The 23,858-nt window shown below is 50.6% G+C and overlaps 2 protein-coding genes across 7 annotated transcripts in view; both read right to left on the reverse strand.

The window, feature by feature from the left end:
* The window catches only part of DGKD (diacylglycerol kinase delta), a 111,624-nt gene extending 104,499 nt beyond the window's left edge, over positions 1-7,125 (reverse strand). For 2 of the 3 annotated variants that reach the window (XM_047871420.1, XM_047871419.1), the window contains exon 1: positions 6,949-7,125. In XM_047871420.1, the coding sequence (XP_047727376.1) occupies positions 6,949-7,104 (156 nt within the window). In that variant the 5' untranslated portion in view covers positions 7,105-7,125. Of the gene's footprint in view, positions 1-2,166; positions 2,186-6,948 lie in introns of those variants that run through there. The other variant, XM_047871425.1, reaches the window with a different exon arrangement.
* A 7,391-nt stretch (positions 7,126-14,516) lies between these two features.
* The window catches only part of ATG16L1 (autophagy related 16 like 1), a 77,530-nt gene continuing 68,188 nt past the window's right edge, over positions 14,517-23,858 (reverse strand). The window contains exons 12-16 of one of the 4 annotated variants that reach the window (XM_047870378.1): positions 21,504-21,581; positions 19,865-19,888; positions 18,026-18,081; positions 15,149-15,158; positions 14,517-14,755 (exon numbers count right to left, since the gene is read on the reverse strand). In XM_047870378.1, the coding sequence (XP_047726334.1) occupies positions 14,650-14,755; positions 15,149-15,158; positions 18,026-18,081; positions 19,865-19,888; positions 21,504-21,581 (274 nt within the window). In that variant the 3' untranslated portion in view covers positions 14,517-14,649. The remainder of the gene's footprint in view (positions 14,756-15,148; positions 15,159-18,025; positions 18,082-19,864; positions 19,889-21,503; positions 21,582-23,858) is intronic. The other 3 variants (XM_047870379.1, XM_047870380.1, XM_047870381.1) reach the window with 3 other exon arrangements.

Below are 23,858 nucleotides of genomic sequence, written 5' to 3' on the forward strand. Positions count from 1 at the left end.
AGCCAAAATCAAGAGTCAGACACTTAACCAACTGAGCCACCCAGGGGCCCCTAAATCTTTTTTTTTAATGTTCATTTATTTACTTTTGAGGGGGGAGGAGAGGCAGAGAGAGAAAGAGAGAATCTCAAGCAGGCTTTGCACCATCAGCACAGAACCCAGTATAGGGCTCAAACTCACAAACTGTGAGACCATGACCTGAGTCAAAACCAAGAGTCAGATGCCAACTTTTAGCCGACTGAGCCACCCAGGCACCCGTTTTTTGGTTTTGTTTTTGTTTTGAGAGACAGAGCACAAGTGAGCGAGGCACAGAGAGAGAATCTCAGGAGGGGCAGAGGGAGGAGGGGAGACAGAGACAGAAGCAGGGCTCACCGGAAGAAGGGCTCATGGGGCGCAAGCTCACACCGGGTGGGGCTGGACCTTACTAACCATGAAATAACGACCTGAGCCAAAGTCAGATGTTTAACGACTGAGCCAGCCAGGTGCCCCTGTCTTTTTTTTAAAGTAGGCTTCACGCCCAGCATGGAGCCCAAAAGGGGGCCTGAACTCAAGACCTGAGCTGAGATCAAGAGTCAGACGCTGGGGCACCTGGGTGGCTCAGTCGGTTAAGCCTCCAACTGTGGCTCAGGTCATGATCTCACAGTCCATGAGTTCGAGCCCCATGTCAGCCTCTGTGCTGACAGCTCAGAGCCTGCAGCCCATTTCAGATTCTGTGTCTCCCTTTCTCTCTGCTCCTCCCCCACTCACCTTCTGTCTCTCTCAAAAATAAACATTAAAAAAAAGAAAAGAAAGAAATAGAACACTACCAGCACTCCAGAAGCTCCCTCTCTCATGGGCCATCCAATCACTACCCATATCTTCCCACTGTGCAAACTTCTCTGGTAATCATTTCTTTGCATGCAAACTTAAAGACACAGGCAGGCAAGACTAAACACCTTAGTATCCTATCCATTCTGAATTTGATCTAAATGGAATCACACATAACCTTCTTTAATGTCTGGCTTTTTTGGCCAGACTACATTAATGCTGTAATTAATCCTTAACTCAGCAGGTTGCAGTTCATTTTCATTGATGCATAGTATTCTCTTGAAAGAACATACCATGATTTATTCATCCATTCTACTGTTGACTGACATTTGGCTTCTTTCCACTTTTGAGCTACTACCAAAACTACACTAGTAATATTCTTGTACGTGGTGCCTCTTGAAGTACATTAGCTTGTATAAGCTATTAGATACACACACCTACAAATGGAATTGCTGAAATACAGGATACACATTTCTTTAAGAGACTTTAAGAGACACTGACAAAATGTCTTCTAACATGGTGTCACCAACTTAATATTCCCACCAACGGCAGGTCAGTTTCCCCTTGCTCCACATTCCTACGAACACCTGGAAAGAGACACCACATGGAAGAGATGTGCAGGGTAAGTATGGGAGTGGGGAGGAGCAGAGCTTCCATGCCCTCTCTGGGCATGCCAGCCCCCGCCCCTGCCCCACACCCACACCCACGCACACACACTAGTATGTTCACCAGCCCAGCAACTCCTCGAATCCCCTTGTTAAAGAGTTGTTATAACTCAATCTCCGAACCCCCTCTGCTCCTAGAAGTTGGGAGTAAGGCTGAAAGTTCACATCTTGAATCACTTGTTTGGTCTTTCTGGTGACCAGCTCCCATCCTGAAGCTATCTTGGATGACTTCAGCCCCGCCCTGAGGCACCTCGTTAGCATAAGTTCAGGTAAAGCCAAAAGGGGCTCATTATGAATAACAAAAGACACTCCTATCACTCCTGTTCCAAGTGAACATGAATTTTAAGGGGACGCTCTTCCCACTACAGACCCCATTACTGAACTCAGGGGACAAAGCAGGCAGCCCCAAATGCCAGCTCACTTCCACAGACCTTCATCCTCCCTGGTTCGCAGCCCTGTGCTACTGCACTGTCTCATCAGCTGCCTCCTGTTAGCAGAAGCTTGCAGACAGCTGCTCAGTTACCTGGCCCACCATCACCAGAAGCAGAAGTCACTTTTTTCCCACTCATCTCTCCCTACCACCACCCTCCCGTATCAGGTCAAATCGCCCTATTGTCTCCTCCCAAAGCACTCTGGCTGTCGCCTGCTTAACGCTCATCAGTGTCATAATGCCACACTAACTGTGCGATTATCTTACCCACGTCTGTCCTGTCTTCAGACTATTAGCTCCAGGAATGTTTTTTGTTGTTGTTCGGTAAGGCACCCCAAGTGCCTAGCACACTTAACAATATTTGCTGAGTTAAAAATGAATCTGTGAAACAAGAAAAATAATGACTAGCTATGATATTCCCACTAGGATTCCATAAATTAATTTTTTAAGAAAGATCTGCATAGCTAATTGTCTGCCAGATTCACTCTTACTTGCTCTCCTGGCCGCTGGAGACGAAGAATCACCCAGCTTGAGCTGAGGGAGGAGGGGTTTGGGGAGAATGACCAAAAAGGCAGAAATAATCCTAAAAGAAACCATTTACTGAATGCTGACGATACACCAGGCACTATGCTAGCTAGCTAAGTGGACACAGACTGTCCCATTTACTTCTATGACTTATCATCATCACCTCTGTTTTAGGGTTCTGAGAACTACTATTATCGTTTCTATTTTGCAATTTTGCAGATATGGAAACTGAGGCTCAAGAACACACATCTCACATTTACTGGTATCTTCCCTGTTTCAGATCCGGAAACCAAGTCTTAGGAGAGGAGGTTTGGAAACCTGTGATCACGTGTCTCATAAGTGGGAGAGCCAGGTGTGAATCAACTTCACTTGACACCAAAGTTTAGGCTCTTAAAGTTTAGGCTCACACATGAGCTTGAAAAACCTTTCATACCACCACATACCCGCTAGGATGGCTACAGTCAAAAGACGTAATAACTGAGGACCTGGAGAAAACGGAACCCTCACACACTGCTGGTGGGAATGTAAAATGGCACGGCCACTTTGGAAAACAGTCTGGCAATTTCTCAAAGGTTAAGCACAGAGTTACCTTGTGACCCAGCAAATGTAGTGGTAAGTAGATACCCAAGAGAAATGAAACATTCGTCCACAAAGAAACATGTACATAAATGTTCACAGCAGCCTCATTCAGATTAGCCAAAAAGTGGAAATAACCCAAATGCACACGCTCTAACATAGACGAGTTTTGGACACTTACGCTAAGCGAAAGAAGCCAGACGCAAAAGGCACATACTGCATGCTTCTATGGATGTGAAATGTCCAGAATCGGCAAATCCTTACGACAGAAAGGAGATTAGCAGCTAAGGTTGACAGAGTTGAGAAGGAATAAGGAACAGATGCTAAAGGTTATGGTGTTTCTTTTGGGGGTGATAGAAACGTTCTAAAATTGACTGTGGTAATGGTTACACAACACGCATATACTAAAAACCACTGAGCTGTATACAGTTTAAGTGCGTAAACTGTATGGTATGTGAATCATATCTTTATAAAGCTATGTTTTTAAGTCTTTTACATTTTGCCTAATTTCGACTAGTTTTCATTTCACAATGGGAAAAACGCTTTGTTTAAATTTGAAATCAGGGATGTAAGCACTTTCATGCACAAAGCCAAAATGTTAACGTTTTTAAAACCTAGAAATAGATTAAACTCAGTCTTAACTGATATACTTCACAGAATCACACTGTTCTTTACTCAAATTTCAAAAGAACCTATAATGAGCTGGTGAATTAATTTACCAGTGTTATTTCTTCCATTGTCTTTTTCCCACTCTTAACTACATGGTCCTATGGAGTCGTTATTGTGCACTAGTTAGGAAATACAAACGAAGTGATGTGTTTGCTAGGGACATGCATGAAATGCTAAATAAATGACCATCTCAAATCTCCCCTCATCAAGTTTTCAGTATGCTAAAGACTCGGGGAAAAGTTTTAAAAGAACTTTATTAACTGAAGACTGACTTGGAGTTTTGGTAAGGCTTCTCTTTTTTTTAAATTTTTTTTCAACGTTTATTTATTTTTGAGAGACAGAGAGAGACAAAGCATGAGGAGGGAAGGGGCAGAGAGAGAGGGAGACACAGAATCTGAAGCAGGCTCCAGGCTCTGAGCTGTCAGCACAGAGCCCGACGCGGGGATTGAACCCACAAACCGTGAGATCATGACCCGGGCTGAAGCAGCTACAGCATCGCCTGAGAGTTGACTAGAAATGACTCTCAGGCCCCACCCTAGACCTAATCGACCAGAATCTGCATTTTAACAAGATCCCCAGGGATGTGCCTGCACATTAAAATCTGAGAAGCACTGGACTGCTATTTCAAAAACTTGAAATACATACAGCTCTGGTCCTGGGCCAGCTTGTCCTCAGTTCCATTCCTTGACCTTCTTCTGCTCTGCACCGAATTGCAGGGGGGCTGATCCCGAACGCGCTGGGGTTCCCAAGCAAGAGGCGGGTGGGGTTAGACAGCAGCTGCAGCAGCGCCCTCCAAAGGCTCCAGGGCCAGATGACCTAGGGCAGTTCAGCCTCTGGCAGGTGGGAGTTGCTCCTGGGGAGTCTGAAATGCCATGCCCTCCCCTGTCCTCCAGCTTAGGGGTGACAATGGTTTCCTGTTTGTTGCCTCATCTCAGGGTTGCTTCACTGCCCACTGTTTGCATCCCCAGTCCTTCACCGCCTGGGAGACCACCCCCCTACATTGAATTCCCTCTGCTTTAAATGAAGTGGTTTCAGCTTTCCCGTCTAGACCTAGAACGATACCCCATACCATTTTGGATCTCTCTCTTATGCACCACATAATCCCAGTGCAATTTTCTGAATGGCTTATCTGCTTAAAAAACGGGGCGGGGAGGGGGGGCGGATAGCTAGTGCACACAGAAAACCTCACACTTCCCACATTCAGGCAATCTCTAACAACCCGAAAGAAAAATTAGCCTGAAGCTATTTGTACAGCAGATGTGACTGTATTCAGCAACTCAAGTCGTCAGGGTGTATTTTTAACACTCTACCCATCACTCCTCCTCAACCACAACAGCTGGTAGGTACAGCAACTATTGTGTTGGGGAATGGGGGGGGGGGGAGGGAATGCCTCCTAAAGAACAGAATTCTGGACAAACACTGGAATCTCTGAGAGATCTAATCTTAATCACACTTGTAAATCATATGATCTACCCCACACTGGGCACATACCATGCTCCAGGACCAAACAACAGGGGAGAGCAACTCTTATCAGTACCATTTAGGGCTACTTGGAGATCTTCCTAAAAGCACATCTGACTGGTCACTCCCATGCTCTGAATAACCCTCAGTGGCTCCCTCTTGCCCAAGGCCAAAAACCCAACTCCAGGGTTGGCCCTTTAAAATCCAGCCCAATCTACCTTTCCAGCCTTTTCTTAATCCCCCTCAAGTTGACCCACTCACCTTCTGACCATTCCCAGCTGTGCCTACACCTTCAGCTACAATGTGTGTCAGTATCTGTCAACTATGTGGAAAGCGCTTCCTTCCCCAATTAGCTTGGCAAACTTTTTCTCTCAAGATCATGGTAGCTGCATTCTCTGTCCCCTGAGCTTCCACAGGACTTACTATGTCATACTGCCACGTGCACAGTTTCCATCTTCTACACAGTAGGATCCAGACTCCTACTGTCCATCTTGGGATCCTGACCATGGTTCCGATCCAGATCCACATTTATTACCTGTGACACCCTGGGCCAATGCCATCGGATGGGGATGATAGGTAACACCCAACTCAATGGGTTCTCCCTAGTACTACATGAATTAACCCACATAGAGTGCTGTAAAGTTAACCCAAGAAAAATGCCTGGCACCTTGCCTGGTAAGCACTGAAGAATTGCTACCTTACAATTAATTGCCATTACTGCTATATCTGGAACAAAGGAGGGGTTCAATCACCTATTTGCCGAATACCTGGAACACTATACAATAAACCTGTTTGTAACATGCTAAGCCCAAAGACTACCCCACCACAAGTATCAAAGGCTGACAAAAGGTAAAGCAAGAAATGGCTCCCACGGTGAAAGTACCAGCTGAACCTAACTGGCCCCGGAGGAAAAGCGCACTGCAGCAGGGTGAGAGTCTGTGCCAGCTGGATCCGCCGGGGCTGCCCACAGACCCGGCATGCCCTCAGCCACCTGTCCAGCCACCTGCCTCAGGCAGCCGTGTTCTAACAGAGAGGGCTCACCTGTAGCAAAAACCATAAGCAGTTTTCAACGGGAACCGCAATGGGAAAACAAAGGGCGCAACTTTCCTCCCGCAGAAAGGAAATGCGTCTTTCTGCAAGCGAGTATTTGGCGTCTGGAGTTCTCCACCGAGTTAGGTGCCCAGCGGGTGCGCCGCCAGGGAAAGCCCCCCTCTCCCGGCTTTCCCGAGGGAGGGTGAGCTGGTCACAGAACGCGCATCCCTTCCCCTAGGGCACGAAGACACAAGCAAGTCAAGTCACACCCGGGTCCTGTTGAATTTCCCGGGGGACCACAGGTGAGTCCACAGAGCACCCGGCGGGAAATGACCTGGCCAGTCCTCAGAAACGCGGGGCTCGGGGAGCGTACGCTTGCGGGGCGCAGCCAGCAGCCCCCATTTCTGGGGCGCTCGCCCCCCGCCTCTAGGCCTCAGTTTCCTCCGGGTCCTCGCGGCGCGGGGCTTCCTCGCGGCCCACTGCGGCTGGCGCCCCTGGCCCCGGCGCCCCGCCCCACTCGCCCGGCCCCGCGCGGCGCCCACCTGCGCCCCCGGCCCGGGGTCCCCGCCGCCGCCTCGCCGGGAGGGCGCGCTCAGCCCCGGCGCGGGGCGGGGCGCCCGGCCCGTTACCCCGTGGGGCGCGCTCCGCCCGGACAGCGGCGCCCGGCGGGACCCCGGGCCGGGCTGGGCCGGGCCTGGGCGGCTCTCGGGCCCGGCCGCGGGCCTCACGGGGCTGCCGCGGCGTGAGGGGCGCGCGCCCGGGCCGCCGCCGCCGCCGCGGGCTCACCTTCTGACGGATCTGGCCCGACGTGGACACCTTGCGGATGAGTTTCTGCGGGGAGCCGGGCTCCGCCTCGGGTTCGCTGTCGGACGACTCTTCGGGCGGCGGCGGCGGAGGAGGTTGCGGCGGACCCGGCGGAGGGGCGCCCGCCGCCGCCGCCATGCTGCCGGGCCAGCGCGCGCACAGCGGGCGGGGGCGGGGCCGGGGGCGGGGTCTGGAGGGCGGGGCCTGTTCGGGCGGGGGCGGGGCCGAGACTGGGTGGTTCCCCCCGCCCCCCGCCGCGCCCCCTGCCGGTCACGCGCGCAGCCGCAGATGGAGTCGCGCTCTGGCTCCTCCGCCTCCACCCACGGTGTCCCCTGGCCCCTGGTCTCAGCATCTGTTTATTTTCTGTCTAGGGCACGATTTGCGTCATTTTGTTCCTGTGGTCACTTTTTTTAAAATCTTCAGTCTTTTCGTTCAAGAATGTAAGTGATCTCCAGGAGGCCCGAGACTCTGTCTTGCCCTGCATTTTGTCGCCAGCGTCAGAAGCAGCGTCTGGCATTTAGTCGTTAGTTGCACCATAAACAATTCGGAGTGGAGGGATGCATGCATGAATGCAAGAAAGAAAGAAGAAAGTACTTGGACGGACTTCTGGGATGCCAGAAGAGGGGTACATGATTCCATCTGGTAAGGGTTCCTGGAGAAAAGATGCCCAGGAGAAGGAAAAGGCTAGCAGGAGTTATCCCTGACAGGAGGGAATTGTGTTCTAAGAGGAGGGACCAGATTGTGCAAAGGCCTGGAGGCAAGATAACAGTGTCCAGGAAAAAAGGAAGTTGTAGCCTAAAGGGAGGAAAATAACACAAAGAGATGAGCCTGGGGGTGGGCAGGTCAGATAGAGCTTTGTAAACCCGATAAAGAGGTTAGTCCTGAGGGCAACAGGAAGCCCTTAAGGGATTTTAACCCTGGGTGGGGCTGGGTCACAAAGCTGGAGCCTGTGATCCAGGCTTTGAAGTAATCAGGGCAGGTGGCTGCCTGGGTCATTGGGAGGGGCTGCAGAGATAAAGTAGACGCAGAAGTAGGTGGAGGCAGGAGGCACAGGTGACTAAGAGGCCCTGGGTGCTAACCAGGGCTGCCGGATAGTAGATGAGGTAGGTGGAGCCCTTCCCTGGGGGGAGCAGGAGAATGCATTTGTTTGGGCTGCCCTTTGAGACGTACAGGTGTTTGAAAAGAGCTTGGTGCTACCTGAGAGGGGCAAGTCCTTAGGGGACTGCGTGACTGTCCCCTTGCTTTCAGAGGGCTGCTGCTAGAGACTCAGTGGCCTCTGGCCTGCCTGCTGCTCAGCATGCTCTGGCCCCTGCTCCTCTGGGTGATACTTTTCAGAAGCAAAACAAGTGAAACCCCCTCCCCCCCACCGGGGGACACAGAATAGCATCTAGCATGGGGAGGGACATGGCCAGGGGAATGGACGCAGAGCCAGGACAGAGCATGTCAGGGCCTAATGCAGGAACACTCTGGGACAGGCCCCGAGCCCCTGGCTGCACTGCCAAGTGCCACAGCCACTGGCCACATGTGGCTACTTCAATTTCAATTTCAGTTAATTATAATTAAATTTTCAGTTCCTCAGTCACACTGGCCACATTTCAGGTACACGATAGCCGTGTGTGGCTTAGCAGCTACCACAAAAGACAGCGGAAATATACATTTCCATCCTCACCGTGAGTTCTGATGTGCACAAAGATAGCGATGGCCTTCGTACGCTGCCCGCCCAGCACACACCAGACACTTGAGCAGTGATTTTAGTCTCACACACCAGCCCCACAAAGCAAGCTCGCTGGGCCTGTTCTGGTGATGGAGACGGTGGCCTGGGGTTCAGATACGTCTTCCAAGGAGTGGAAAAGAGACCGGGTTTGGACATGGACCATGTGTCTTCCAGGCTGGCTCTCCCACAAAGCTGGGCCCAAAGGAGCTCGTAGAAAGCAAGAGGGGAGAAGGGCCTGTTCTGGGTCAAACTGTGTCCCCCCCCCCCCGCCGCCAGCGTCCCCCCAAACGTTCATAGGTTGAAATCCTAACCCTCAGTACATCAGAATGTGACTGTGTTTGGAGATAGAGCCTTTAAAGAAATAATCAAGTTAAAACGAGGCCATTAGGATGGGCCTTAATCTAGTGTGACTGGTGTCCTTCTAAGAAGAAGAAATTTGGACACAGACAGTCTCAGAGGGAAGACCGTGTGAAGACACACAGAGATGCCATCAACAAGCCGAGGAGAGAGGGAGGCCTCAGAAGAAACTGGCTCTGCCACACTTGACTTCAGGCTTCTGGCCTCCAGATCTGTGAGAAAAGTATCTATTGAAGTCCCCCCAGTACTTTGTTATGACAGCCCAAGCAGACTAAGACCAATACAGGCACAGAGGAGAGGGTGTCCCGCATCCCCATGGAGGTTGGTCATTTTGTATCAATTAATTACAAATAGTGTGATACGTAAGTGCAAAACCTAGGGGAACTGATGATTAACGCCGTCAAGGGTGTTGGAAGGCTCTCCGGAGGAGGGGTGACCCCAGCTGGGTTTGGACATTTGAGAACAAAGGTAAGGGGGTGCAGGGACTCTCCCGGGGAAAACACAAGGCAGAAGACTCCCGGGCAAGTTGAGAGAATGACAAGGCTAGCCAGCCGTTGGTGAGGAAAAGAGGAGGCCAGGAGGGTGTGGAGCTGTGGCTGGCCTCGGAGCACCCTCTGTGCTGGCCGGGAGCAAGGACTCTGTCCCTCGGGCACCGGAGCCACTGAAGGGTGTTTAAAATATATCTGGACAGACAGCGATCCGGAGGAGGAAAGACTAGAAACAGAGAGGGCATTAAAAAGCGATTCGCCAATCCAGGCAATCTTGATTTGGAGCAGAATCAAGGCCGTGGTCACAGTGGTGGAGAGAGGAAGTGACACGCAGGAGACACAGCAGAGATGGAAAGGGAGCGGGTACCCTAGTCGGGAGATTTGGGATGCCTCCCGGGGACACGGCTTTCAAGGAGGATGCTGTCCCCAGTGACCACAAGTAGACCTAGTGGAGGTGAAGATCAACTCGGTTTTGAACAAACGGAGTTTGAGGTGCCTGGGTGAGCTGTTGCCTACACCCGAGAGAAGCTCAGGGGACATGTGGGCTCCAGAATCCATCATCTTAGAGGCAGGAAGCCACAGACATGAATGTGAGCTGGGAGGTAGCAGCTGAGGCTGGATGGGAGTGTATCTACAATCATGAGAAAATACTACAGATTGTCTCAGCAAAGAGGAGCCTTTAAGAAGACAGAATGTCACGTGGGATCCTGAAACATGAAAGGGATATTAGGCAAAAGCTACAGACGTCTGAATAAAGAACGGGCTTGAGTTTAATAATAACATGTCAATATGGGCTCATTAAGTGTGGTCAACGTGCCAGCCTAGTGGAAGATGTTCGTAATAAGGGAGATGGGTGTGGGGGAATTCACTGTCCTATCTGTGCAAACCTTCTGTAAATCTAAACCTACAGGACTTGGGGCGCCTGGGTGGCACAGTCGGTTAAGCGTCCGACTTCAGCCAGGTCACGATCTCACGGTCCGTGAGTTCGAGCCCCGCGTCGGGCTCTGGGCTGATGGCTCGGAGCCTGGAGCCTGTTTCCGATTCTGTGTCTCCCTCTCTCTCTGCCCCTCCCCCGTTCATGCTCTGTCTCTCTCTGTCCCAAAAATAAATAAACGTTGGGAAAAAAAAAATTAAAAAAAAAAACTCCATTGGGATTTAAAAAAATAAGTAAATAAATACATAAATAAATAAACCTACAGGACTTGAAAATAAAAGGTGTATTTTTAAAAAAGAGCATTCGGCTCGTTAAGAATCGTATTATGTTCCTCAACCAGCGAAACATAACTCTGGCATGTTTTTCTCTGATGAGTGAAGAAGGTTTTCTGTTCTCGGGTGACTGCAGAGCACAGTTCCCTCCGAGAGCCCCCCCCGAAGTGCTGTGCCTGTAAGAGCACACTCCCTCCGGTGCCTCTTTACGGCATGAGTCACGCTGTGAATCATCTCTAACAATGTGCAGCTCCCTGAGTTTACCCCACCTTAAGGGCATATCAAGGTGGCAATAATAACACACTTCACATCCAACCTAATCTTTCTTGACCTGTCAACATAGAAGTGCACGCACCTCCTGTCAGGAAAACCCGCTCCCATGTTAGAATAAATGATGCGGTTCAAAACATGGTAATTTTTTATTTTTTCTTGGAGAGAGTGGGGCGGAGGGAGAGAGAGAGAGACAGAGAATCTTAAGCAGGCTCCATGCTGAGTGTGGAGCCCGACTCGGGGCTCAATCCCATGACCCTAGGAGCATGACCTGAGCCAAAATCAAGAGTCAGATGCTCAACCGACTAAGCCACCCAGGCACCCAAATGTGAGAATAATCTGATTTTACCTTGAACTAGGGTTATGATTGACATTTGGAGCAGGACATCGCTTCTCTCTGTGGGACATATAATTTTCCTGGCCCCCAAGCATTGTGACAACCAAAAACCACCCCCATATATTTCTAAACAAGCCAACAGGGGCCCCCCACCTACCCCAGCTCCCCAAGGATTAGTGAGGTAACCGGTATGGGCTGTGGCCTTGGACTAGGATGGGAGCACCGGGTAGAGTTACCGGCATAGGCAAACAGACTCTCTATTTAACTAGCTACACGCATGATAAAATTGTAGCGCACCAAATACGCTCACCTCACAAGGACAAGTAACACTGGGGAAATCTGAAGCCGATGGGTGGGGTGTACCAGTGTCGAGGTCCTGGTCGTCATAGCAAACACCATAGTTTTGCAAGACGTTACCCTTGCGGAAAATGCAGGATCTCTCTGTATTATTTCTTACAATTGTATGTGAATCTACAGGTCTCTCCATAACATGTCAATTAAAATAAAAAAAGAACTTACAGGCAGCCAGTGCTGAACCATAAGCGCTAATCTCCCCCTCTGGCTCTCCAAGGTCTCATATACTTATTCAGCATCAGAATGTGAGCAAAGGTTGGGGTATAGACTCAGGGAAACCAGAGTTCAACTCTCGACTCTGACCTCTCTGAACTGCAGTTTCCCCACCTAACGACTGGGTATGACGGGACCCCCTCACAAGCACAGAGGGAATGATGAGACATTAAGGTACTCAGTGCCCCGCGCAAGGCAGGCGCCCAGTCAGTAGCAGGGATTCTGCTTCTCCAGGCTTCTGCTTGCCGGTTGCAGAACTTTCTCCCAGGTTCCCAGCCCCCACTTGCCTCATGTGGCACGCTCAGTTCCTTGGTACCCTGTTTCTTCCAAATGCAGCTACCTGGAAAAAGCCCCGGGCCACACAGCCAACCTGCGCAGGCACATCCTCCCTCCCGACATGCCAGCAGACCCTCGCGTGCAGGCCCAGCCCAGGCAGGGTCCCCATCCCATTCGCAGCAGCCGGCTGCTCTCTTCCTGCTCCTACCCCCAAGCCCCTCCCCAGGGTGGCCAGCTGCAGGCTGTATTCCTGCCAGCACCTGGAAGTCTCGGAGTTGGGCATTTGGGGACTAAAATAACCTGGAGGGCAAGAGCTGTTCTGACCTCTGGTGTGCAGGGACTGGCCTTCCAGCTCTGGTCTCCAGCTCTAACCCACACAGTTCCAAAGGTCAGGCCCACTAACGTCCACCCTGACTGAGGATGTCCCGGGATCAAGCGATGCAGGACCCAACAGGCTGGTCCTCTGGCCAGGCACTGCGGGGCTGACTCCCGGGTGCCGGCTCGCCTAGGATCTCTAGTGGGAGCCGAGCACAGCTGGCCTGTGGGCTTGGGTGGAAACAGAAGAGGGGCTCGGATCCCCAGAGTGGCCTGCTGCCCTGATCCTTCCTGAGTATCCTGAGAGGGGGCGTGGGCTGGCATGGGAACGTGCTCTTCTCTTCGAATCGGAGAAACGCTAAGGAGAAATTGTGTCTGACCCCGCAAACCCACAGGCCAAAGGCCCAGTCTTCTGCCTATTATTATTATTACTATTCCTTCTCCAGAAATGAATCCTCATCCCTGTCAATATCAGAATGGCTCAAACTTGACACATAAGTCCACACCCTCCTTTGTGTATATGGGAGCCTCCAGCCTAAATCCCAGTCCCCAGGACACAAGCCAGCCTGGAATCCTGCTGAACAAGCCCAGATGTGGGAGCCTTCGTGTGCATGGAACCCAGGCTGCTGTGCAGCCCTCTGCCACTGCTTGTGGTCCTGGAGACCCCACCCCACGTGTCCACCCCACCCCTGTCCCCTCCTTTCACCCTCCTACCTTCTGTGAGGGGTAGACCTGTGCAGAGCTCTGCAAACCTCTTTGTTCCTACTCCCTTGAAACATGGACCAGAGCCTACACACCCCCCAAAGCCCCTCCATGGCCCTAGTGGCCCCCAAGCTGGCAGATACCACGGGCCAGGAAGGGGACTCTGAAGGACACCACCAGGCACCACCTACAGCCCCCCTGCTCTCCTTTAGCACCCCCCTTCCTCCCTGACACAGAGCAGCCTGTCCCCCACCTAGTCTCAGGGAAGACACCCTGAGAAGTGCCCCCTTCCAGGACAAGCCATTCCTAGGGCTGGGTTCTGCCGTCATCGGCCGCTGGGCATTGACCGACCTGACCAAAGCTGGGCCAGCCAGATTCTCCGTCCCAGGACCTACACACTGGAACCAGAGACCCCGAGGCTGAGGGTACCTGGTGCCAGGCCACCACTACGGGAGAATGGCTGCCCAGAGGGCAGCCCCGGGAGCTGCTGATTCCTGCCCACCTCAGATTCTTCCTTTAATTCCATTCTCTGAGCCCCTCCAAGGTCCTTCCAGTGCACTCCCTGTTTTCCCTTAAACCAGCCAAATCTGATTTCATTGCTTGCTTTCAAGAGAGACTCGGGGCGCCTGGGTGGCGCAGTCGGTTAAGCGACCGACTTCAGCCAGGTCACGATCTCGCGGTCTGTGAGTTCGAGCCCCGCGTCGGGCTCTGGGCTGATGGCTCAGAGCCTGGAGCCTGTTTCCGATTCTGTGTCTCCCTCTCTCTCTGCCCCTCCCCCGTTCATGCTCTGTCTCTCTCTGTCCCCAAAAATACATAAACGTTGGAAAAAAAAAAAAAGAAAAAGAAAAACGCCTTCTTGCGATAAAAAAAAAAAAAGAGAGAGAGACTTAACCAACAACCCAGAGCTCAAACAGGGACTTGGAGCAAAAGTTAAGCGAGTGATGAAGAGTGTTTTGGCCACATTTGTCCTCTGCTCTGTTCATCTCAGGAGGCTCTTCGGGGGCCGTGGAGCTAGGATTGGTCAGGTCATTAGAAACATTGCCTCCCCCCCACCCCCCCCACCCCCCCACCCCCACCGCCTATATGTTTCCAGGGAAACTGTTTACCCCAGGCCCCCCGGTGAAAGCCCTGGACACACCAGGCTCCACCAGGTGAGCACACCACATCTGGGATGTCTTCCCACCTCGATGAGCCAGCGCTGAGCAGGTCGGGCTTCCTTTCTAGATCCTGCCCTCCCCCACCTGAGACATGGGGACTCTGATGGCTGCAGCTTGCATGTGGGTGATGTCACCTGGGCCCCTCAACAAGCCAGCCTGAATCAGAGCAGAACAAACTTTATTTCTGTGAGTAGACCCACGCTTCGGTATTTAGCATAACTAAAGGACTAAGTGTGGAGCTCCGCTCATCAGGCTGTGAACTACCCCGCTTCCCCAGTGCCAAGGGCGACCTCTTCACTCATCCGCGGCCTCCCGGTCTTTCTTCCCTTCCTCAGTATCTCCCGAGTCTTTCAGATTTTGGCGAGCAAACTCCTCGAAAACCAAATTTTCATCCTGTAAACTACAATAAAGCAAAGGACGTTTCGATCATGGCATGCTCTTCGAAGCTTGCAATGAAATCCCAAGCAAAGCAAGATCTTTGTTCTTCCTTTTGCAACAGATGAACTGATCAAGATTTTTCTAAATGATGGAGCAGGGCATCAAGCCATCCTCCTCACAGCTTTTCACATAAAATCTCTTAAACAAAAAAGAGACAATGAAGAAACCCACAAGGCAGACACACATACCCAGTATAACTGAGCACGCACACATGCCATAGTGCTAGGGAGCAAAAAGAAAACCAGGGCCTGAGGTGGTGTTGAGAGCATGGGGTGTGTACAAAAAGAACCCCAGAGGGGTTTGGACCCAAGGAGGGAGTCACAGAACAAAAGGGACACTCAGAGCAATGGCTCACCTGTCCTTTGCTGTAGCGGTAAGCATGGAATAAAGGAGAGAGAGAGAAATCTATCAGAATAAATTCTGTCTGACAGTTGCACCTGAAAAATTTCTTCCTTACTTTGGTGACTTTATAGTCGGAGGGATAAGAAGCCCAGATACGCGCATTTCACAACAACCCCACGTAATCCCCACCTCTCTGTCTTTTCCAGCTCCCGGAGCCCTTCTCCCTGCACATTCGAACCACGGCCTCCTTTACAGAGCGCCTGCCCTCACCTCCTCTGCCCTCACCTCTAGGATGCTTTCTCCCTTCCTGTCCTTTGGACTGCATCTAGAGCAGAGTCCCAGGTGCTGTAAGGACCCGCTCGCCAGGCCCGGCTCACACCTTCTCCTCCGGCTCGCTACGGGGGTGTCCTGGGACTGGATGTCTAACCAGCGCCTCCCGTGGTTGGGGTATTTGGGGTACGCGCTCAAGCTTGGGAACCACGCCCGGGCCCCTCAGGGTCTGATTTCTCCGTGAACAGGTTAATCATGTTGTTGTTGTCATTGAGTTATGTTTTCAGATACGTTTTGCAGCCCCTGATTGACTGCTACTCGTTTGAGTGGTCCTTTGCTCTTTATTTGCTCCTTTCGCTTTCTGCCCATTTAGTAAGGCACTGTTGTAACCCTCAGTGGTGAATCAGCAAGAGCTAAGTGAAGTGAACAACTCCAGAGGGTTTTTCTGAGAGCCCAGGAGTGATGGAGAGTCACTGCTCTGGTCTCTCAAGCACAGGGAGGGAAGTGTCTGTGCGGGCTGCTGACCACAGGAAAACAACAGAGAGGCCCCTGGGCAAGAACCATCCTGGGCCCCCATGGTGCTAGCATGATTATACTAACTGGGACCATCAGCCTTAAAGAGAGTCAAATCAACCCCTGCCTTCCATGTGGATGCTCTTAACATGGGATAATAAAAACTTGGTAGCATTTCCGTAGTGTGTATTGGGTACAAATCACTTGGCCCCTGGTCCTGGCAAGGCTTCTTAGCTACAAGTTACACCTTTCCTGCTCAGTCTACCTGTCTAACTCAGAGCCAGGAACTAGACAGGTAAGATGTGTGCACTCCTGTGAATGAAACATCTGTCACTCAAATCAGAATCCAGACCGCAAAGTCAGAATTTTGAGGCCATGGCGTGATTTGTCCTTTCCCCCTGAAATCTCACAGCATAAAAGATCATTGTGTAGTCTTGATGTTGTGATATGTTCAAAGGGAGGGCCCCAATGACTGAAACACAAAAATGTCATACCCAAAAAAGGAAGAGCCCCATTTTCCCCCAAGTGAAGTTGAAAAGTCTGTTCACAGCTCTAGAAAACATTCTGGCATAAATGGTGACATTCCCTCAGGTCATAGTTTTAAAATATTCTTTTTAAATGTCCTTGGAAGGGACCAGAATGCATCTCAATCTCACAGAGTTAAAAAATAGTATCTGAATGATGCCAGCATATAGGAATAAGAAAAATGTGGCCAGACCACTTTTTCCCCCAAGTACATTGACTATTTGAATCCAAAACATTTGGAAAAAAAATACCTTGAGACAAAATATTTTTGAGACCAACCCAAAATGAGTACGGGGGTGGGGCTCATTCTAATGTCTAAATGCCGTTTCATGATCAATATTTAAAAACCTAGAAAGTGTAAGAAAAATAAATCTTCCTTGTTTATACCACTTTTGTTTGTTTGTTTGTTTGTTTAGTAATTTCTACACTTAGCATGGTGCGTGAACTCACATCCCCAAGATCATGAGTCGTACGCTCTACCGAATGAGCCAGCCAGGCGGCCCTGTTTATAACACTTTTACTTAAAATATTCTTTGTTGCTCTAACTAGGGAGGGTTCTCATTCACCCAAGTCTACTTTCCTTTCCTGCCAATTCAGCCACCTTAACATTAACACAGTGGAGAATTTTCCCCCAGAATTTCTGAGCTCGCGCCTGTGTGCTGTTTGCTGCTCCATTTACTTCCTTTAAAAGAGCCGTGTTGAGATCTAATTCCTATACCACACAATTGACCGACTTACATGCACACTCCAGTGGTTTTTAGTATATTCACAGAGTCGTACAACCCTGGCTTCCTTTTCTTCAGACAGCCATACAAGAGCCAACAGATTTGCAATTCAAAGGAGAGCCAAGGTGTCAGGAACTCGGCCTGACACTCTTTTCTAGTATTTTCAGTGCTCCCACAATAATCCTGTCAAAAATCACTGTCCAAAATACTTGTCAGGCATCTTAAATGCCTGTTAATTTCCCATGAAATGCAAAAGTCTCAGCCTCTTAAATGCGTTTTTTGCCTACATTTTCTTTCAATCTCAATCAGGTTCTATTCCCACTTGAGCTTCTGCTTTTAAATCATTCCTGATCAGGGTGCCTGAGTGGCTCAGTCGGTTAAGCATCCGACTTCAGCTCATGATCTCATGGTTTGTGGGTTCAAGCCCTATATCGGGCTCTGTGCTGACAGCTCAGAGCCTGAAACCTGCTTCAGATTCTGTGTCTGGCTCTCTCTCTGTCCCTTCCCTGCTCGTGCTCTGTCTCTGTCTCTCAACAATAAATAAATGTTAACAAAATAATAATAATAAAAAAAATAAATCATTCCTGACCCAACCCAACAAGAGAGCCCATGTCCAAGAGGAGGGATGCCCTGTCCTCCGCGTTCTAACTGAAGGTAGACAGCCCATGGCTCATGGATGAGGGGATAAATCCTCCCCTGTGGGCTGGCCCGGGGCACCTTGAGGATGGCAAACCATCACCTGTTGTACCTATGCCCAGAGACACCCAGAGACTCGATCAGGAATGACTACCAATGGATAAATAAGAAATCTGCAAACAGTAAACGGTTAGAGAAAACCACGACAACGTGTGACTGACCTGGGTCCTCGGGCCGGGGGTGCATGAGGCGGAAAGGCACCTCAGAGGCCACTTCACTAGAAAAAAAGAATGCAGATAGGTGAGAACACGTGCACGATTATAAATCACGCGGAGAAGAGCTGTGGCTGCAGAGATTCCCAGCTGGCAGAGGATTCAGCGTGATTCGAAACAAAACAAACCAGAAATCAGGAAGTGGTCAAGTAGGAATCTTAAATGTATTCCCTGGAATGTGGTCCAGAAAGTTCACTTAGGCCTGGCAGAGACAGCTAGGATTTGTAGGCTCCCCATCCCTCCTGGTTTCTAGTTTCAGTGACATGATGTCGTGGGGAGAGGAGAGGTGAAATCCTGGAGAAAGGATGGTTTTGGAAAAAATCTGGCAAAACCGTACACGACTTTTTAAATGTTAACTCCACGTTAACAGTCACATAGTCGCTTGCTAGAGAGAACAGAGCTGAGCAGGGCCCTCCAAATTCCAGAAGCTGAAAGGCTTCGGGAAGACTTGGAATTTATACAAAAAGAAGGGAGGAAGGGAGTCAGGAAGGAGAACAGAAGGGAAATCTGGACCAAGGAAGAATGGAAAGGAAAGGGTGACAAAAAAACAGGGGTCTCTCCTTGCTTCACCCAGGACCCATGGCCTCCCCCTGCCAGCTTCCATCAAAGCCCATCTGTTTATAAGGCCACTCTCGTCAGTCCCCAGTACAGGTGAGGTCTGGGAGGAAAGATGTACCCTGGGTCCCGTGCGAGGGATGGAGATGGTAAGGGTCTGAGGGAAGGACTGTGTAAGGTCAGCGCCTGCCTCAAACATCCTTTACCCTGCCTCTGTGGGCACGATTTATAAAAGGTAACGTTACCATTCACAACACCCGGAAGGCAGAAACCACCCAAATGTCCGCCCCCTGATGAACAGATGAACAAAACGTGGTGCGTCCACACAGTGGAATATTGCTCAGCCACAAAACGAATGAAACACTGACACGGGGTACTTCACGGATGAATGGCAAAACCATGACGCTCAGCGACGGCAGCCAGGCACAGAGGGACGAATACCGTCTGATTCCGTTTAGGAAATACCCAGAGTAGGCAAGTCCATAGAGGGAGGAAGATTGGGGGTGGCCAGGGACCAGGAAAAGGGGGAAATGGGAGAGCCCACTTAACAGGGCTGGGGTTTCCTTTTCGGGTGGTAAAAATATGAAGGAGACAGATAGTGGTAGCCATGGCACAACATTCTGAAGGTCCTCGATGCCACTGAATTGTACATTTTAAAATGGGTAAAATGTGGGGCGCCTGGGGGGCTCGGTCGGTTAAGCATCCCACTTTGGCTCGGGTGGTGATCTTCCAGGCCATGAGGTCAGGTCCCACATGGGGCTGTGTGCTGACAGCTAGGAGCCTGGATTCTGCTTGGGATTCTGGGTCTCTCCGCCTCTCTCTCTCTGCCCCTCCCCCCCTCAAAAATGAACATTAAAACATAAATGCCTAAGTAAATAAATAAATAATAAAATAAAACCAAATGGTTAGCATGGTCAGCTTTGTGTTACGCACAGACACACAGACACAAAGGCCGTGGCCTGGAGCACGCCAGCTCTCTGAGTGTGTGTGTGTAGCTGTGTGTCGCTGCCCGGGGGAGGCCCGGCTTGCAGTCTCGGGGGGAAATATCCCCAGCCTCACACCGACAAGGCAAGGTTCACACGATGCATCCTAAAGGCAAGCGGGCATCATTTCATAACACCTCTGAGCATAACTGCCAATAAACCGGATTTCACTGCTACTGTTTTGAACCTCAGATTTGGTCCCCTGCGATATCCTGGGAATCGGGCAGGGAAGGAAGGTGACGAGGCTTACCTGGAGGTCAGCTCTCCAAGAAGGCTAGAAAACACAAAAGCAAACAGGGCTGGTGACTGTCCCGATGGTAACGTGACCTTATTTCCCATTATTCAGTGGTGGACCTGTCCCAGGCACGCTCCTCACTCACAACCTACCCGTAGGTTAGGGATCGTGCGTCCCCGCAACAGGCAACTCAACTAATCCTCTCTACTTGTGTTTTCATCTCTTTCTCAGGCGGATTAGCGAAAAAGAGGAATCACTTGGGTCCAAGCCCTGATGTTCAAGAATAAACCACAAAGGTCATTGCGAAATACCTGTTATTCACTTATCTTGACTGCTAAAAGAAACTCTGTTGAATGCTTTAGATCCTCTCAGAGAAAATCAAAGAAAATGCTACACACTTTGAAAAACACTACACATATGGACACCGTAGTAACAAAATTTGTGAAATCAACCCATGCTCTATTTTGTGGTCCAAAGCAACATTTGGGCAGCTCTTTATCGACTTAGATTTATGGAAAATATGCCCGGACTTGCCTTTGATGGCAAGCGAAAGGTGATGGCCAGGTGAAAGGCCAGAGCCTTTGGCAATAGATTTTGAAAGGAAAAGGAGAATTCAAAGTTTTTCCTTTTGATGAGATTTTTTAAATAGAAGTTCATCTCATTAAAAAAAGGGAGGGGGGAGGGTGCTGCCTGGGTGGCTCAGTAGGTCCGACTCTAGATTTCAGCTCAGGTCATGATCTCGCGGTTCGTGAGTTCGAGTCCTGAATAGGCTCCACACTGGCATTGTGAAGCCTGCTTGGGATTCTCTCTCTCTGTCTCTCTCTGCCCCTCCCTAGCTTGCTCTGTCTCTCTCTCTCTCTCAAAGTAAATAAAAAATGTTTAACGTGTATTTATTATTTTTGAGAGAGAGAGAGAAAGAGAAAGAGTGCGAGCAGGGGGAAAGGAAGAGAGAGAGGGAGACACAGAATCCGAAGCAGGCTCCAGGCTCTGAGCTGTCAGCACAGAGCCCAACGTGGGGCTCGAACTCACGGACTGTGAGATCATGACCTCAGCCGAAGTCGGATGCTTAACTGACTGAACCACCCAGGCGCCCCCTCAAAGTAAATGAATTAAAAATAAATAAATAAAATTTAAATTTAAAAAAAAAAAAAAGGAAAATCAGTTCCCCAGAAATCTGAGGTATCTGTGCTCTCGTTATGAGAAGGAGACTCCCAAATCCTGTGATTACATGCTGGGGAGGAAGAAAAGGTGTTCCCATTATGGATGGTTGCCTCCTGAGATGCAGGCATGAAGATCTGCCCGGAGTGTGTCTGCAGTGGCCATTCCCTCCTGCAGGGTGATATAGTGCGAAACTTATTTCCCTTTTTTGCATATCAACTTCCACCGCGTGAGCATACCATGCTCACTTTTGCCAAGCAGTACTAACAGACAGGGCACATCCTTCGTAGTTCGCTTTTCTACTTTTTTCCACGTGCTGTCATATCAGACAGAATTGACAGCCAGACGGGTAGGATCTCTCCAAACCTCTACTTGGTCAGCGATTGAATCTGCAAACCTTTCTTACTTTCTGGCCCCTAATCAATCATTCAAGGAAGGGTCAGTTCAGACTGGGAAAGGCCACGACAGCAGACAGCGTTGCATCTTGGACACTCACCCTGACACCGTGAGCTTCACCTTGATGTGGTAAGACACCAGGATGCCCAGGACAGTCCGGTCTATGCCCTCCTTCAGGCTGCTCAAACAGAAGGGAAAAGGGGAAGGATGTAGTGCAGCAGCAGAAAGCAAGAGCCGGATGGATGAACAAAGCCCTCACCTCCAAACAAGCCTATTATAAGGGGGGCATCTTCTCAAGGAACCGGTGAACTCAATCAAGCTGTCAAAGTCCTAGAACTTTCCTTACTCAGGGAAGGGGATTCCTTTCCTGCATTGTAGCCTGGCATTTTCCCCCTGGACGTTCAGAGGCTTCCTGGTTCTCCCTGCTCTGTCTCCACTAATGCTCATCCACCGGCTTATCAGCCAGAAACCCCTGTTCTCCTCGGCTCCTCCCTCTGCCCCACCTGCCATCTACTGAGTCCCTCCCTGGGCCAACCAACGAGTCCCTCATTGACCTTTCCTGCCTATATTATCTCAGTAACTTACCTCCCACAGGCCAGGCTCCTTCCCTGAGCTCTCAGCCACCCTGCAGCCAGAGAGCTCTCCCAGGGTCAAGTCCTAGCATGGCCTGGGAGGCAGTCTGGGGGCTGGCCTTGCCTGCTTTTGCCACCTCAGGCCCTGCTATGCCTCAGTGTCTCCCATGTGCCCACCTTGCCAAACATAATGCCTTCCTCCTCTGCTCTCTAAGATCTCAAGTTGAAGTTGAGCCTCCTTTGTGAAGTCTTCCTGGACACCCACCAAGCAGCTTAGGTCTCTCTCCTTTGTGCTCTGGCCCTGTGTCCCCAGCACCCAGCACCGTGTTGAAGCAACATCGAGTGAACGCGGTGCGTGGGACCATCACGTGTGCCCCAGAGACAGTGCCGTCTAACTTTCCTCAATGGAAACTCCATTTCAGGTTCTACTATCAGGTGCCGAGCTCCTGCTGTCTGATAGGCACCGTGCTGGGCATCGGCAACACGGATTATCGTCTCATTGGTCTGATGTGGGGACATTAAGTATTCCCGGATGCCCAGTCACAGGAGTTATGGTCTGAAAAACATCATGACATGCTAACTGGAACAGTGTGAATGACAATAGATAACGTGGCCAAGAAAGCTGAAGGCTTGAGGCAGAACGCAGGGGGAATGGTTGTGCTGACAGGTGTGAGAAGGGTCTGAGAGAGTGCAGGGCACGTTCTGGGCCCAAAGACCCCAGCCCAGGGATCCGTCTCACGGGATGGGATGCACCTTGGACGTTGCTCCCAGAGCTGTGATGCCCCCTGAAGACTCCATCGGCTCATTAGTGCCTGGAGCTCCTTGCAGAGGGCAAATGCCTTTGTCTGGAACCATGGATGTGGTCACTCAATAGAGAGAGGTTGCCACCAAAGGGGGCAAAAAGGGATACAAGCCTGAGACCCTACCCCGTTGCCAGGACTGACTCTCTAACTTGTACTGAATGGGGTCAAATAGCTGGGGAAGAGAATGTGCTTCGTCTCATGCCTGAGAATATCCTGCAGACTCTCTCCCCTGCCATTTTCCTTGAATGCGTTAGGCTGTCGGCTCCCCCCTAGTCTCTCTATCTCTATCTCTGTGTCTGTCTCTCCCTGTGTCTGTCTGTCTGTCTGTCTGTCTGTCTCTCTCTCTCTCTCTCTCTCACACACACACGCGCACACACACACACACACACACACACACAGATTGGTTAATCTGGGTTCTGCTGTGGTTGTCGCTTTCCAGAGCCCTGGAAGACAGCCCTGAAGGTGGGGGTTAAGTAAAGGACTCAGGTTTAGGGGTGGACTTTGCTGTGTCATCAACTGACCAGGTGACCTTAGTCAAGCTGCTCCCTTCTGGCTGAACTTCAATTTCCTTATTCAAAAAATGAGTATAAACTCACCTTCCACACAAAAGTGTGGACGAATTACATGTTTGTGAAATAGCCCATGAACCCTAAAACATTTTCACAAAGGCGGCGTGCCATTGCCGATGTGGTGATCACACACCCTGGAATAAGTTGACCTAGCGTCAGTCTCCTAGACCTTCACCAAAGCGCCTGAGATTCCAACATATCAACTCGGCAAAGTACCCTCAGAAAATCCTTTGACTCCTGTGATGCTGCTTTCTGCCAAATGTCTGCTGACCCACTGTTGTCTCAGAGAACGTGTGCTACTGAGCTATGGGGTCATGGAGGTCAAACAGGCGATCCTCTGCCCGACGGCATCACCTTGGAGGCAGCCTGCTGGGGCCATGGAGGGAGCCCCAGCACGCCACACGGGGGACGGCAGCCGGTGGGCCTTGAGCCTGGGCCGCGGCTCCGCCCAAACACTCAGGGCTCCCCAACAGACATGCTCCGGGAGTGGAAGCCTCCAAAGATGGCCAGA

The sequence above is a fragment of the Prionailurus viverrinus genome, chromosome C1 (genome assembly GCF_022837055.1).
Source record: "Prionailurus viverrinus isolate Anna chromosome C1, UM_Priviv_1.0, whole genome shotgun sequence".
Lineage (NCBI taxonomy): Eukaryota > Metazoa > Chordata > Mammalia > Carnivora > Felidae > Prionailurus > Prionailurus viverrinus.